The 17,269-nt window shown below is 39.2% G+C and overlaps 1 protein-coding gene across 7 annotated transcripts in view; it reads left to right on the top strand.

Moving 5' to 3' along the window:
• Positions 1 to 17,269, top strand: part of SGCG (sarcoglycan gamma) — a 216,857-nt gene that overhangs the window by 9,378 nt on the left and 190,210 nt on the right. For 3 of the 7 annotated variants that reach the window (XM_058437777.1, XM_058437771.1, XM_058437772.1), the window contains exons 1-2: positions 1,009 to 1,079; positions 5,151 to 5,229. The exons of 1 other annotated variant lie outside the window; for it this stretch is intronic. In XM_058437777.1, coding sequence (XP_058293760.1) covers positions 5,188 to 5,229 — 42 coding nt within the window. In that variant the 5' untranslated portion in view covers positions 1,009 to 1,079; positions 5,151 to 5,187. Of the gene's footprint in view, positions 1 to 1,008; positions 1,080 to 1,299; positions 1,370 to 5,150; positions 5,230 to 17,269 lie in introns of those variants that run through there. 3 more of the 7 variants (XM_058437774.1, XM_058437776.1, XM_058437773.1) reach the window with 3 other exon arrangements.

Here is a 17,269-nt window from a genome sequence, read left to right as displayed (position 1 = left end):
TCTCACACACACACACACACACACACACACACACACACACACACACACACGCAACTTCTTAAGATTATCGCATTGGTTTGCCTCAAACTTGTATTGGATTCTTCGCGTTGCAAATGATCAAACACCAACTATACAGTTTTGAACAACAAAGGCAATTTATTGACTGGCATAACTGAGAAGCACAAGATTGGGCCTGGCTTGGGCATGCCTTGATCTATGGCCTAAGCATGGCCATCAGCTTTTCTCTGTCCCTCAGTTCTGTTCTCTGCTGCATTGGATGGCTTGTGTGGCTGCTGACAAATCCAGGCTTCAAGCACTATCCGATTCAGGGCAAGCAAAGAAGAAAGTGTGTCTTTCTAGTGGCAGAAATAAACGTAGTGGAATTTGCTCTGATTAAGCCTAATTGGCTTGGATTGAATCCTTCTAAAATAATCTCTGTGAACAAGAGAATGTCTGATTGGCCTGGCCCGTCCTAAGTCACATGAAATCCCACAGAATCTAATGCTTTATATCAAACAGCTTTATTTCTTTCATGTTAAGGAACCGGGCTGGGTGATCTGTTTAATGTACTTAGGGCCAAACCCTTCATTTCTTCCTTTAATTGGAATCCTCCTTTCCTATGAAAACAAATGGACTTTGTGATCATTAGCTTATTGAGGGTAGTATACACACATTAATTGAAATGATTTAAATTAAATGATGTAAGATGTTTGCTGGAGCCAACTGGCACATATGGCAGAGAATCAATGCAAAGAAAGTTTGAGTAGCGGGAGGTATGATAAAGACATGTGAGTTTGTCTATGTGCCCAAGAAATGTCCCTGCCTATGAGTCTTCAAATACGAGGAGCTAAAGCCACCTGAATTGCCGCTTCTCCTCTTCCTGTTGTCGCCTTCTTCTTCTGGTGTCTTTTCCCACAGCCTCAACGTTAATTGTCTTGCCACCACCTTTGTGACCTCATGACACCGCATGTCTGTTGTCATGGTGCCTCTGGTATCCAGGCACACATTTTCAGAGGACAAAGATTTCTTGAGGGAACAGGATGGCAAAGACTTCTCAGTAGCTGGCATGAGGATGAGAGGTGAGGAGCGCAGGGACCCTCAGAAGTAACCTGAGAGAGGTAGTGTCAGGAGCAAGACAAGTGCAGCTGCGTGTGGGAGTCCAGCTTCTCTGCCTTTCAGCCTATGACCATGCACCTGTGTGTGGTCAAGCCTAATGACCTGCATGCATCATAGCCGAGGAAGTTGTTGACCCATGATGTCGTTTTGAAAGCTAAACTATAAAGAAAACAATATAATTTGGCTTGATTGTATAAAAGTGCTATGCTATGGTCTGCCTATGAGAGTTAATTACTAATTGAGCACATAAATGGTAAGATATACCATTAAGTCAAAATGTCTTTATCATGTCAGGCATATCATTAGGTAAACCAAGATACTTTTATCATAAAGGCTACATGTATCATAATCTGTTAGTCACGTATCTTATTTCTTTTTGATAAATTCATTCTCAGCATTAAGGAATAATTATAATAGCTAACCAGTTAACATGTATTTTAGTACATGTCAGACACCTTTTGTACATTATCTTATTTAATTATTTAATTAACCTTAAATGGGAGATAGTATTATTCCCAACATTAATAGAACATTGACCGTTGAAGAAGATAACTTATCATTACACTGCTGTTAAGTGAAGAAAGTAAATTTAAAGCTCAGCTGACTTCAAAGCCTGAGATTTTTGTTATCTCTAAGGAAAGATAGAGAACAGAAGATTTTGAAACTAACGCCATGTAATGTTAATCAGAATCAGAGTACAGGATATCAGCCAAGCTGTCAAATCAAGGAGGCTATAAGAAATCTGCATCTGACTTTTTGGGATCTAAGGCAGCAGTCCCTAATCTTTTTGGCACTGGAGACCAGTTTTGTGAAAGACAGTTTTTCCATAGATGGAGGGCATAGGGGATGGTTTCAGCATGTAACTGTTCCAGATAAGATCATCAGGCATTACAGTCTCATAAGATGCGTGTCACCTAGATCCCTCTCATGAGTAGTTCACAATAGGGTTCACACTCCTATGAGAATCTCATGCCTCCACTGATCTGACAGGAGGCAGAGCTCAGGCATTAATGCTCACTCACCAGCCACTCATCTCCTGCTATGCAGCTCAGTTCCTAACAGGCCATGGACCAGTATCGGTTCATGGCATGGGAGCTGAGAACCTCTGATCTAAGAGGCTGAGCCAAAGTCATCAACACTGAGGATGCGATTCAAAATCAGGGAGGCCAGGGTTGAGACCCATACCGTATAATTGAAAGGAATCAGGTTTCCTGTAGTGGGAAGATTGCCTTTGGACTTGAATGTCTGATCACAAGTCATCTCCACTACCTCTTACTCATGGATTAACCTCTCCTTACCCATACTTTTATTCCCTGAGGCATTTGCAATGTTGCAATTGCAATATTGGGTGATTTCATGTCTGTATTCCAGGGAACGTTTGAGGGAGATGCCCAGTAAGCTCTAAGAATAGGTGGTTTTCTCTTTTCCCTTTTTCTTCTTTTCAAAGAAGAAAGTTGGTTTGTTTTAAGGGTTAGGTTGTTGATCTCCAAGTTTGTTTATGAATTAATAAAAAACATAACCCTTGGGAAAGTGACTGACATATCTCAATATGTGTTGACTTTTATATATTTATAAATTATATTCAAATATTACTATATTATGCATATTTAAAATATATACAAATATTAGAAAATTTAAAATAATTACTAATAATGATTTGTGCTGTTGCAGAATCAACTACCACCAGGTCTCTTCCAAATACATTAAAGTTTTCCTTTACTTGCTTCTACAGCCCTTAGTTCATGTCTAAATTGTAATGCTAACCATATTATTGAGTAGTAGCTATCTGCCTCCTCAGTGGGAAAGAAAGCTACTTAAGCATAGAAAGTTTATGGCTTAAAGTTAATGGTTTACTGATCATTTCATTAATTTAGCAAATAATGAGTATCTAGAGACTAAGGAAATGTAGGTATCAAGACTCAGTCTCTGCCATCAAACTTAATATCAAGTGATGGATGAACAGGTTATAGGCAAAGAACAGTCACAGATTAGCCTATGCTGAAGGCCAGGAGTAGGATGAAGGTGTTAGGGGGACACTAGTCCTGCAAGAAAGGAGGAAGTGGGAGAAAAGGGTTAAAGAAGGACACATGTTGATACAGAATAACCCCTACTACGTAGTAGATTCTCAACAAAGATATGTGGTTGTTAAATGCTGATATTAATATTTTTTGAGTTTGAGAAGATTGAGAAAAATCATATCTCTATTTACCACCCACCTTCTGAACCAACCGAAAAACAGACAAAAGAATGAGGCCGGTGAAGCTCTGTCAGTGTTTTTTTACAAATGGAGCTGTTAGAGAATATATCCTAGATGTGCAGCAGTGGTGGACTCCTAATGTTACATTCTGGGCAAGGATCTACCCACTCACCCACCAGGTAGCGCTGGGAAATCATGGGTCTCCAAAGGGAAGATTGCATCTTAAACTCTCAACATGAAGGATCCACCCAAAAGGTGTCCTCTCTGCAGACATGAAGCCAGGTCCCTAAAGAAGGAGGAGGAGTCACACATGCAGGCCTGCTTTCTTACTCCAGCTCACAGATAAGGTGCATAAATCCACTTTTCTTGGGAAGAAATAAGTAAAAATTGAAGAGAGAGTCCAGAAATGTTACTATAATGGAAGAAATCATCTCAGAGGAGTGTTTCTTATATAAATGAAGATTTCCACAAATTTTCAATGGCCAACATACTTTGAAATTTCCTGGGCACAGATCACTCTATTCCTCCATATCCAGACTTCTTATGTCTTCTGTTCAATTCTGCTATTTTCCTCCAAATTTACTTTATGTCATGTATTATTATTTTCATAATTCCTACCATCATCCACTTTCTAACACTTCATCAGAAATTTCTGATCAAGGTAAAGAAATTTAGGAACATTCATGGAATATAACTTTAGTATTCTTACTTGATAATAACTAGTTTGCAATAAGAACAAATACACTTAAGTTTTATAACTGCATGCTGTCTTCTCTTTGATCACATTGATATATAAAATGTCAGATGAATGTAAAAGGAAATAAATTGGGAAGAATATTAATTTTACCAAAAGGTAGGCACAGATGCCTTTAAACAGTAATATATCTTAGTCAGTGTAAACTAGAAATGAAAATTAGGACAGAATACGTCTCTGCAGGAATCTTAAAGATAGATGTCAGTGCAGCAAGGACTTCAAAGTTCAGTAGAAACTACTTCAATCCAGAATTCTATGCTAAATGAAATGAATTATTAACCAATTTGAGAGCAGAATAGATAAATTTTCAGACACCAAAAGTCTCAGACAAGCTGCTTCCCAACCCTCCTTTCTGAATAATTATTGAGGGTGCACTCCATCAAAGCAAGAGGGAGTAAATGAAAGAACATGAGTGAAGGTCCAGAGAACAATTAGCCCAGCTCAAGAGAGCACTGACACCTACTCAAGGCCACAGCTATGGGAGCCTCAACTGGCAGATGGGGACAGGAAGAGGGAGAGCCTGCATCACACCAATACCGCAGAAAAAGGAGATGGTTTACAATGGTCATGATTACTACAAGTTTGGCCGAAGCTTGAGGATGTGATAGAGGTAAGCAATACAAGAAACGAAAAGGAAGATAGTTAAAAAACAAGGGAGGTGGAGGTTAGTCACACAAGAAAGGCATGATCCAACCATGACAGAAACTATTTATAATGGAAAATGAAGGCAAGTACATTTCAAGAAAAAAAATGGAATCGATTCCATATAGTAGATTAAAAATTAATAAAAGTCAGGAGACAACTAAGAATGTGAGAGACATATTTCACATAATTTCTTCTTGTAACAAAGAGAAAAAGGAATTCGGAAATTCCAATAATAAAAGCTGTGTGGGAAAAGCTGTAATTTCAATATGAAGCAATTAAAATATTAGGAGGGATAGTTTTAAAAGTAAATTCCATTTGGAACTGGTAATAGAAACGTGGAGTGGCACAGGGGTTATAAGATCAGTATTTGTCTATGAAAGGAAACATAGTTATAAAAATGTGAACACCGTTTGTTGCATTTTTATTTTTTTAATCAAGCTGGTGAAATCACAGGAGATGCCATTATGGTTTTCGAATGCAATGGAATGGAATCAGCTTTGATCATGTAAAAGTACAGGTAAACTGAAAGAGGGCTGGAGACAGGAGCGGCGTGTACCATGGTCACAGGTGGGGGATGGAGCGGCCACAGCACCAGTGCATTCAGTTAAAGAACGTGAGGGTCAAGATATACTCTCTATAATTTTGAAACAAGAAATAAATCTTTAAGTAGACTGTGCGAAATTGCCAAGTTGACCACAGAAGGAGCTGAAAGGGGTGATAGAGCTACATAGGAGAAAGGAGGAGAGTGCTGCAGGATGAAAACCTGCATGAACAAACTGGATAGATCATGTCTAGAGTTAATACACTGAGACATAGCAATAGGAGGCTAATTAAAGGTAAGAGGTAAGTATGAAAAGGAAGATCTAAGTAGTGACCTCAGACACGTGGAGGTAGAGGTATAGTGGGGAAAAGAAGAGATTTTATTCTAAGGAGGAGATTTTATTCTAAGCCTTTCTGATTGATTTCCTTTTTACCATGCATAGATTCTACTTTGATAACTATTCTTAATATATTTCCTGTGATTCTGATATGCACACATCACACTTACATTCTCTGCCCAACTAATCATTGCCCAAGAAGTCTATACTTGATGGAGTTGCAATATCTGTTTCTTACAAATTATTCAAGGTCATGTGTTCATGGAAGCCAGTGTATAACGTAATACTGAAATTTTAGGTAGTACTCTATTTTCTCCCCTGAAGTCTGAGTTTTCTTTTTCTTTTAGCCTTTCTTACACCTAATTTCTCCAGCATCTCAATGATTTCTTATTTATTACATGTGAATTTTTCCCTTGTATCTTCTCTTAGAACACTGAGTTCAATTTTTATAAATATTGACTTCCAATTCCCCAAAGGTACCATGAAAAAGATACATTTAGTAGCCTAATAATCAAATATTTAATTGATATAACAATTTTACAGGGAATATTAATTATATTTGTTAAAATGTGTACACTGGGTGATTCCTATTGATAAATAATCAAAGAATATGAGTGAGAATCATCCAAGTAATTACAATCCAGATGAAAACTCTTAGTTTTCAGTTGAATATAAAATCATTTGATTACTCATTTTGTTTATGTGAAAGATCTATGGCCATCTATTTTGAAGATTGTAACTTTAATTAAAGAGGCAAATAATTGACATAGTATTTCTGAAAGCTTTTAAAGTTTGTTACTTACAAAATAATTTAATTTGCATTCACATTTAATTTGCCCCCAAAACCATACTTTTATTACTGTTATACTGACCTCTTCTGGATACTTCCTATAGTGTCATCCAGATACTATGATAGCTCAAGTTTTTTAAGGTTACTGTATGGAATTAATATCTTTTAAAAAAAAAACTAATAAGGCTGGTGTAACTTGGGTTTAGTTCATTGAAGGCTCACTATATGTAGGCATTGAACAAAGAGTTTATGGTCTAGTAGAGAGGACAGCATAAACAAGTAATGACAACAAAAATACAAGTAACTACAGTTAAGTTTAAAAGTACATATAGATCTAATGTTTGCTTTATATATTTGGGTGCTTTACTGTTGAGTGCATATATATTTATAAGTGCTGTATTTTCTTGCTGAAAATGTTCCTTTATCATTATATAATGACTGTCTTTGTCTTTCTTTATAGTTTTTGACTTAATGTTTATTTTTTCTGATACAAGTATAACTACCCCTGCTTACTTATGGTTTCCATTTGCAGGGAATATCTTTTTCCATCTCTTTGCTTGTAGTCTATGTGTGTCCTTACAGGTGCAATAAGTCTCTTGTGGGCAGCATACAGTTGGGTCTTTTTATCCATTCAGCCACACTATAACTTTTAGTCGGGGAATTTAACCTATTCACATGGAAGGTTATTGTTGATAGGTAAGGATTTATTCCTGCTATTTTATTAGTTGTTTCCTGGCTGTTTTGTAGATTCTTTGTTTCTTCCTTCCTCTCTTGTTGTTTACCTTTGTGGTTTAGAGGTTTTCTGTGGTGCCACTACTGGGTATATATCCAAAGGAAATGAAATCTGTATGTCAAAGAAACATCTGCATCCCCATGTTTATTTTAGAACTATTCACAATAGCCAAGATGTAGAATCAACCTATGTGTCTAACAGCAGATGAATGAATACCGAAAATGTGGTAGATATGCATGATGTAATACTGTTCAGCCTTTTAAAAGAAGGAAATGCTGTCATTTTGAGAACATGGATGAACCCGAAGGACATCATGTAAAGTAAAATAAGCCAAGCATGAAAAGACAAATACTGCATGTTCTCACTCATACGCAAAACCTTAAAAGTTGATCTCCTAGAAGTTGAGAGTAGAACAATGATTACCAGAGAATGGGGAGGGGAAGGGGAAGAAAGGGATGAGCTTGGTCAGTGGGTAAAAAGTTAGAATTAGAAAGGTTTGGTGTTCTGTTGCACAGTAGGGTGACCATAGTCAACAAAAAGGTATTGTGTATCTCAAAGTAACTAGAAGAGGGGATTTTGTGTGTTCCCACCATAAAGAAATTATAAATGTTTGAAGTGATGGATATGCTAATCAGGATAAATCAGGATAAAAAATTATCCTGATTTGATCATTACCTAATGTATACATGTATTGAAATATCACATTGTACCCAGTAAATATATACAATTAATATGTGTCCATTTTTATTTAAGTATAGAAAACCGATAGTGGCATGTGAGCAGACTTTTTTTTTTTTTTTTTTGAGACAGAGTCTTGCTCTACCACCCAGGCTGGAGTGCAGTGGTGTGATCTCGGCTCACCGCAACTACCACCTTCCAGGTTCAAGTGATTGTCCTGCCTCAGCCTCCCAAGTAGCTGGGCTTACAGGTGTCTGCCACCACGTCTGGCTATTTTTTTTTTTCTGTATTTTTAGTAGAGATGGGGTTTCATCACGTTGGCCAGGCTGGTTTTGAACTCCTGACCTCAAGTGATCTGCTCACCTTGGCCTCCCAAAGTTTTAGGATTATAGGAGTGAGCCACCACGCCTGGCCTGTGAGCAGACTTTTAAAAGTTAAATTATAGTTCACCAGTAGAAAAAGATGGGAGGTAACCCTAGTCAAAGATATCCAGGCACCCAAGGGCATCGTCACTTTTGTGATTCCGAACTCCCCAGGACAAGGCACAGAAGAGATGAACAGGGCCCATCCATGAAGGCATGTGTGTCAGGTCAAGAACTTGGTCCTGCATCCTGGAGGCTTGCTGAAGGGCTTTAGGCTGAGGAGTGATATGGACAGAATTACCTGTTCTCATCATTCCTCTGGCAGTCCCCAGGTGTGTAGGATGGGGGCTGGCAGTTCCTGGAAGCAGAGGAAGTAGGTACTTGGCTATAGCAATAGGCGATGCCAGAGAAGATGAGTCCCCAAGTCAGGCAGGAGCAAGGAGGGAAGGCAAGCAGAGCAGGAGGTCCTGCAGAGGGAATCAGTGAGGTTAGGACTGGTAGACTGGTGAGTGAGGGAGAGCCCTAAGTCTGTCTTCTGTGACCTTCTGGGGGATGGCATCATCAACTGAGGAAGGAAAGATGGACAAAAGAGCAATGGGTGTTGTATTGGAGGAATTGTGGGGAGACAGTGCGTGTTGTATTGGAGGAAAGGCTGAGCAGTTTTGAGGGATTTAGTCACAGTAATCCATGACTGCAGTTAGCTTATAAAGTCATGAGAACTATTAAAATGAGACTACTATCCATATATTTATCAACTTCATTTGGGCCTTGGACATGGCCTAATATGTTTCACTAGTCAATTGACAACCCAAATCGTTAAAATACTCTGTTATTTTCAAATGTTGAACTTTCTCATTCCCCTATTTCCACGTTCTCCCGGCTACAGATAACCTCACCTCCTACTTCATCTCAAAACAGAAATGATTTCTCCAAAACTGACCACATCGCTACTGAAATTCCCTATTTTCACTGGTTCTGAAAGTGATCCCCCCCAACTCAACCACTTAAGCTAGCAACAGAGTTATCCATGCCCAAATTGAAGGAAGAGCTTGATGAGAGGATGTCAGGAAGAAAGGTCAGCACTAACTGATGACTGCAGTAGTCAAGAATGGAAGCAGAGGGAGAATGAGGGGGAAGCCAGAAAGGTCCCCATAGGTTCGTAGGACCACGGTTGGAGGCACGTTTGTAGTGGAGCACCCAAGTACCAAATTAGGCCTAAGGACTTTCAAAGTCACTTATACCCATAGGCTTACTAGCTTTGTAATCTGGAACAAATTATTTTACACCTAAATGAGTGTTAGACTAGATTTCTTTAAGGTCTCTTGGAGCTTTAAAGTGTTATGATTCCTTTGAGAACATTTCAAAATGTGTATGTGTATGTGAGTTACAAACTTAGGCTGCCTACATTACAAACAGAAGGTCTTGCTTTAATAATTTCAACTAACTGATAAAATCAAGGCTTCTTTATGTCATTCTTCTGCCCTACTAAACATAGGTGTGGATAATATTAAATGAATCTGTAAATATGAGTGGGGATCAAACACATCACCTGACTAATATTTTTACAAAACAGTTCCCAAAACACTGAAAAGTTCATTGCAACAAAACCAATTTACGATTGATGAAAAGGTCTCTCAATTGTAACCTTTAAATGCATGACATTTCGGTCAGAATATTGAGTTAGCAGTTTCAGACTTTGACTTTTCAGACATACACTCATACAAAAATACATTTCATATCATTATCGTTTAATATATTATTTTTGTTTGAAATTGATAGTTGTCCTATAATTTTATGTCTAGCTGAATTCCCAAAGTAGAAGGACTAATGTGCAGAGAATTCATGAAAGGTTTTAACATGTCTTACAAATGTAAGATTATTTGAAGCTGTATCAGCTTGTAATTTAAGGCCTGCAGCTGTTGGTATGATAGAAGCATCAAATTTCAAAAGAAGTTATGGTAGAGTATAAATAAGCAGAATGAAGAGAAAAGTCTCCTGAGAAGAAAATAAAATGAGAATGAAGCATATGCATTGTTATTGCATTGCTCCTTTTTTTTCTTTGTTTTTTATTTCAGGTTCGAGGGGTACATGTGTAGGTTTGTTACATAGATAAATTGCATATCACCAGGATGTGATGTACAAATAATTTCATCACCCAGGTAGTAAGCCTAGTACTCGATAGACAGTTTTCCAAACCCCACCTTTCTCCCTCCCTCCTTCCTCAAGTAGGCCCTAGTATCTGTTTTTCCCATCTTTGTGTGCATGTATACTAAGGCACTGCCTCTTATATTCAAGGTTTAGTACTAACATGCAAATATGAAGTATATAATTTAGTATGTTTTAATTCATGCTGCAAACCAGGTCACATAAAAATAATGCAAAATAAAATATTAAAATTATTCAGAAGTTTGATATTTATTCTATTGTCTTTACACCTTATAAAATGGAATGACCTAATTACCCTTAAAGACAATTTAAGATCACATTGTTACATTCACGTAATTTGTTAAACATAATAGAAATGTTAGTTTACTAGAAAAGAACTGTCTTAATTTTAACATGCAGAGTTTGTTTACCTTCTATTATGGTGATCTTTGTTTAAGATTTTCTCCTCAGATATTAAAGTTTTTCACTTAAAGAGGCTTAGGGAAAGTGATTTTTGAGGAGTCACTGTTACATGGTAATACACCGTTCATTTGGATGAGACTAGTATATATGTAATAGTCACAAGTTCTAACTTGCATGTTAATTTGAAGAGATTTTTCATAAAATTTTATCAACATTAGTTTCTAACGGAAACTAGTCTTAGAAGTTTTTTGCTATTGGTTTGAGGCAAAGTTTTTTTTAGAAAGTTATAATTATATTAAACTATCATGCTTTAGGGTTTAAATGTTGGAAAGTTGGTTTTGTAAGAAGAAGAGTTTGGTTTCTTGTTTGTTTGTTTGTTTTGGTTTGTTTTTGGCACGCGAAGAGCTGTGTCCTGGAATTGGTGCCCAGAAAATTTTAAGTGTGGTATGAACTGTTTGTCACTGAGTAAAATTAGACATGTCTCTTGCTAATGTGAGGGGATGAAACATGAGACAGGGCTACACTCGTGAGAGCCCTTTCTCCAGGGACAGTTGCTGAAGCTTCATCCTTCGCTCTCATTCTGTAAAGTCATAGAAAAGTTTGAAACATTCTGTCTCCGGTAGAGCTCGGGCCAGCTGTAGTTCATTCACCTGTGTGCTTTCCTTAATATCTAAGGTAAGTGCTCCGTTTTAACTTGGATTTTATATCAATGAAAAGTACTACCTAAAAACCAAACACTTAAGAGGTTTCTTAATATTCTTTCTTCTTTGGTGGCATAATAATAAATTCAAAATAATGTTGAATAAATTGGTATATCACAACATAATGATATATCAAATATCAATAAAATTCTCATTTCAACTAAGTTATTCTGACTACAAATATGCTACGTATTTTTAGCATAATCCTATATTTCTAATATTTTTAATTTGTAGAATGCCAAAGATAGCATTTCTGTATTATTGGGCATTGAGTTGTATCCTGTAGTTAATTTAAACAAAGTATCATCTTTAAGATCACCTACTTCTAATTCTGCTCTTAAACTTTAGTGGTAGAATTACATTTGCTTTAGATTTTCTTGATAGTTTTGTTATAGACACTAAGAAATAAACTAAAGTGAATGACAACAAAAGTCCAGTGGTTTTATAAGTTGGAAATAAACAAAACAAGAGCAAAATAGCAACCTGACTCCTTCACTATTTTTGGAGTGAAAAAGGAAAGAATGTTCTTTCCCCAAATCTGGAAAATATAAAATGCTGCTCAAAATATGTATGAAAAAATAAACATAAGTGGGGTAAAAGTACACATGGGCTAATGCTTCAGCTTACTGAAGTTATGAGTTCTTTCTTTGCGTTTTCTAAATTAATATATGACAACTAGCAAACAATTTTTTTAAAGGAAGGCTTAGAAAAAAAATAGGGGAAAATATAACTCAGCTGGCTGAAAGGTTTGCCAGCAGAATGGAGTAACTACCAGTACAAAACGAACTACGGAATACACCGTTTATTTTTTGCTTATTTTCTTGCAAACATTTTGTAGGTACAAAAAGGCACCTTTGTGGAATTTAAAAAGTAATGCTACAAGTTGGGGTTAGTTTTATAGGTTCTAGGATTCATTTCAGATTGTCTTCCAAAGAAAGAAATGAAAAGTAGCATTTCAAGGTAGTTAGATATAGCATTCCAGACTAACAAATTCAAGTGTACAAAAGATATCAGCTAAGCTTGCAGTTAAAACGCAGAAAATGAAATTGTTCCATATTGTCCTTTAGAAACCGTACTTGCTAGTCATTAAACTAAGTTGTTATTAAATTGCATTAAAAATTAAATGATAATTGTAAATTATAGTGGGTGCCCAATGTGTTCAGTTTTGCATAGTTTATAGGGCCTGAGGATCTCCCTCCACTCCCTAATCTGTGGCTCATCACAGCCCTTGCGTCTTCTCAGCTGAGGCACCAGGGCTGTGGTTTCCTAGTGGGAAGGGAGAAACTACAGCCTCCTGAGGATGACTCTGCTACTCTCCTGCTCTTTCAGAACCCGCCTTGACCCTCATGACACCTTCCTTTCTCTCCCTCCCTCCCTCCTCTTCTCTCAGCCTCTATAGCATCTGTCTGGCTTTATTCTTCTCCAGACCTACTGCAGGGCCAGATAGCTCTACAATGTTCTCATGAGGATTGCAGGATCCGTCACTTGCTACTGTGGCCATTTTGGATTCCAGCTTCATTTTTAATTTTATATGTTATGCTGTAGATAGTTTTATGGGAACATTGGTACAGGAGTATTTAGTAGTTTGTGGATGGTAAATGTCTCAAGACTTTTCTCAGAATCTGTGAAAATCTCAGTGCCTACTCGACTTCAGTATGACTGGTGGATAGGACCACTGAGGAATGGGGACAAAGGAGGGCTCGCTGTACCCAAAGGCGTTTGTGCTTCATCCTAAGCACCAGTGAGACCTTTGAACCTCTAGAAAAGGAGAGCAGTGCAGTCACATGGGTGCTTTGGAAGGATCACTGCAGTTGACATGGAGAATGGATTAGGGGCAGTAGAGGCAGCAGTGAAGGGTACCTTAAAACCTAGCTTCACCTTCGTGACTTGTTTAACTCTGTTTTTAAAGTGCTCAATTAATTTTACTTGAGAAACATCTCTGGAAAGTCTAACATCAATGAAGAGGCTATGATTAAAAGTTTAGGCTATGGAGCCAGACTGCCATTTGACCTTGTATGAATTACTTAATTTCTATGTCTCAGTTTCTTCATTTGTAAGGTGAGAGGAGTTGCATTGTAGCAGCTACCATTTTAACAAGTATCAAATTTAGTCTATATAAGGCAATTAGAAAGTTTCTGACTTCTTAGTAAATAGTAGCTTCCATTGGCATCACTCTTCAATGTACCCTCTTATCCTGACCCCACAATGCCGGGAAGTCAGGAAAACCTCAGGAAAATGACGGTAACTGGTCAGGAACTTGAACCTGCTTCTCACAGTCCCCTAAGAAGGCGCACCAGAAAGGAGCCCTAAGCAGGCAGGAGACTCCAGGCTGAGGCTATTTCTGCTGTTTCTGTGGAGAACGTTCTCTGCACGCAGCCATGGCTGCTCAGAAGGGGCGTGTGCATTCCAGGATGCAAATAGCCCTCCTGGCATTCCCTGCGGCTGCCTGCCTATCCCCAATGGTAAGGTCTATGAAGGAAAGAAAGGCAAGTGGCTGTTTACCTTTCCCATGAAAATCTTCCTTTTGTTCAACATTTTAGATTGTAACGAAAACTTTATATAAAATATTCTCTCTTTATTTTTATTTTTTTTGAGACAGCATCTCGCTCTGTCGCCCAGGCTGGAGTGCAGTGGCACGATCTTGGCTCACTGCAACCTCACTTCCCGGGTTCAAGCAATTCTTCTGCCTCGGCCTCCCAAATTGCTGGGATTACAGGCATGAGCCACCATGCCCAGCCTATATAAAATACTCTAAAATGTTAATCTTGGTGAAACGACACAAGTATGTTGTCTCCATACTGGAATGCATTTGAATGTGTGTATTTTGGCAACATTTGAAAGTCACTTTAAATCATCCCATTCATATCCCAAAGCAAAGGTGATATAAGGAAGTGAATAATGGCCCTCAGGCCATCTGAAACTTTTTAAATGAACTGTCAGCCATAGGAAAAATACATACATACCATGTTTGATAAGAAACTTAAGTGTACCTCAAGAATTTCTTTATGCATTTAGAGTCTTGCAACTAAAAAGAAGCACAGCATAGTTGATATATTGAAATAACTTCCTTTTCTTAAAATTTTAACTTAATATTGTGTGAATGTTTTTCAGAGTTAGAATTTAGTTATACGCAATTTTTAGGGACTAGGCAAATTGAAGGTTTTCTTCTTCTGGGGGGGCAGTGATAGTTGACTTGCTGAAAAATTTTAGGCTTAGTATAAAAATCAAAATACTTATAAAATAGATTACAGGCTACTTTATTTGCTGTTTGGTTAAACACAGCCTTCATGTGTAATTTTAATTTAAGAATATTCTAAACTCCGTTCTCCTTTGTAAATAACAGCAAATTTAAGACTCATGTCTACACAGGATAAATGGTACTGCAATGTAGGCTGGTCCCCCTCACAGGGCTAGTACATAATGAACTGGTTTCTGGATGGCCAGTAAGGGGGTCTTTTTAATTCTCTCTCTCTCTGTCTCACTTCTCTAAGAAGTGTCCTTGGCTTCAGCCCACATCTTGCCCAACTTCCTCTCCTAACCTAGCCGGCTTCCCTCATTGCCTGGTGCCTTCTTCTTTTTTTTTTTGAGACAGAGTCTCGCTGTCGCCCAGGCTGGACTGCAGTGGCGCGATCTCGGCTCACTGTAGGCTCCGCCGCCCGGGGTTCACGCCATTCTCCTGCCTCAGCCTCCCGAGTAGCTGGGACTACAGGCGCCCGCCATCTCGCCTGGCTAATTTTTTGTATTTTTAGTAGAGACGGGGTTTCACTGTGTTAGCCAGGATGGTCTCGATCTCCTGACCTCGTGATCCACCCGCCTCGGCCTCCCAAAGTGCTGGGATTACAGGCGTGAGCCACCGCGCCTGGCCTGGTGCCTTCCTCTTGAAAGCATTCCCTTAATACAACACTTGAACAAGAATCCTCATCTCAGGCTGCTTCCAGGGAACCTGATGTGAGATAGTATCAACCTAAATAACAAGCAAGCTCCCAAAGAAAAGATGTTCATTTGTGAATAGAGCATTGCAGTGGGAATATGAGGATTACATAATTGTTCTGAAATTATTATTCTTGGCTACAAAGATCAATAATAAGAGTAACACCAGTATGAGATTGCAGGCAGATGTCCTCGCAGAAGTGTTTCAGGTTGTGGTTTTTGCAATCTTTTGTGATAATTTTTGTTGTCAGCATACACGCATAAAAAAATTCTCTTTATGGCCTTCCCTGGTTCTGTTTGTCAGAGTTTTCTTAACATTAGTGATCCCGACAACTTTCACATAGATAAAGTTGAATAGTATTCTGAGAATTCCATCAGTGTACCTGATCACAGGCTGGAGTGCAATGGCACAATCTTGGCTCACTACACCCTCTGCCTTCTGGGTTCAAGCAGTTCTCCTGCCTCAGTCTCCAGAGTAGCTGAGACTACAGGCACCCACCACCATGCCCGGCTTATTTTTGTATTTTTAGTAGAGACGGGGTTTCACCATGTTGGCCAGAATGGTCTCGATCTCCTGACCTCGTGATCTGCTTGCCTTGGCCTCCTAAAGTGCTGAGATTACAGGCGTGAGCCACTGCGCCTGGCCCCTGATCACTTTTAAATTCCAATTTTTCCAATAGCAGTTGCTTAGACAGTTTCCCTGGGAAACAGACTCCAAGCTGGAGATATGCGTGCCATGTATTGGAACCCATCTTGAAAAAAAAAATCCCTGTAGGACAGCAAAGGCAGCAAAGTGGGCAGAAGGAGATGTCTAATAGCACTGTAGCTGCCACAGAGCTGGAGGCCTGCAGGACTGTTCCCCAAATCCAGGGAGGGGGCTGGGCTTTCACCCAGTGCACTGATAAAACACTGGAGTGTGCCTCTCATGGGGAAACACAGCCATGGGCCAGGCAGCTTAGTGCAGTCTGAAGTCATTCTTGTCATCAGCCATCACTCCCACAACTGAAGGAAGGAGTGTCTTGGTTCTGAAGAGTGACGGGGGTGACATAGCACCAGAGTCCACCCCTCGCATCACTCAGATCCTCTTGCTTTATTTACCTAATTTGAGAACAGCTCCTCCGAGGGTTTGATTGATCTCTTTTCCTGGGGGAACACTGAAGGAATATTAATGACAGAAACTGGAGCCTCCCCTTATGCAGATAGTCTCATGACTACAGCTGATACTTATCCATCCTTTTTCCCTCCCACCGCCTTCACCTACCCATTCAGCATTCGCTTCATTCTCATCTAACACCCTGGCCGGTCTGAGTAGCTTTGGGATGACCCTGACATTCAACTCTGAAGGGTCTTAGCCTTGGTCACCAACCCCTAACCAGTCCCAACGCACTTGTGGTTCACACATGGCTGAGCATTTGCTCTCAAAATGGCCAGACGAATACCAGCAAATGCCTTGCTGGTCCGCCTGGGTGACAAACGTATTCTTCCCAGACAATTCTTGTCTGAATGGTGCATCGTGTCCTCACCAGTGGTATCCGGCATGAGGAGGTGAAGTGATTGCAGCAGCTTGAAGATGAATGGGACTCACGTTGCGTCCTCTGGTAGAAGCACTCCCTGCTGGGAGCAGACTTCCAGAGCCACAGAGCCCATGGTAATGGGGATGGGAAGCACATACTTCTCAGCTGGCAAACATGACCACTTCTACGCTCACCATTGGTTTCCAGAGAGGTACATCCTATCCACTGGGGATAGAGCGCCATAATAGTCGTTGATTTTAGATGTATAGAACTGCATTCTGAAGTATCCCCCATCCTCACAGGGGATTTGGGGGCCTCAACGGCAGCTTTAAAAGATTGTTCTATCACCCTGTCAGGCCAGCAGCTGCTGGGAAATACAGAAGGTGGCAAGAACAGGGGATCC

Source organism: Hylobates moloch, unplaced genomic scaffold, assembly GCF_009828535.3.
Source record: "Hylobates moloch isolate HMO894 unplaced genomic scaffold, HMol_V3 SCAFFOLD_4, whole genome shotgun sequence".
In the NCBI taxonomy this organism is placed as follows: domain Eukaryota; kingdom Metazoa; phylum Chordata; class Mammalia; order Primates; family Hylobatidae; genus Hylobates; species Hylobates moloch.
The sequence above is the reverse complement of the archived record's forward strand: the minus strand, read 5'-3'. Positions and strand labels throughout refer to the sequence as shown.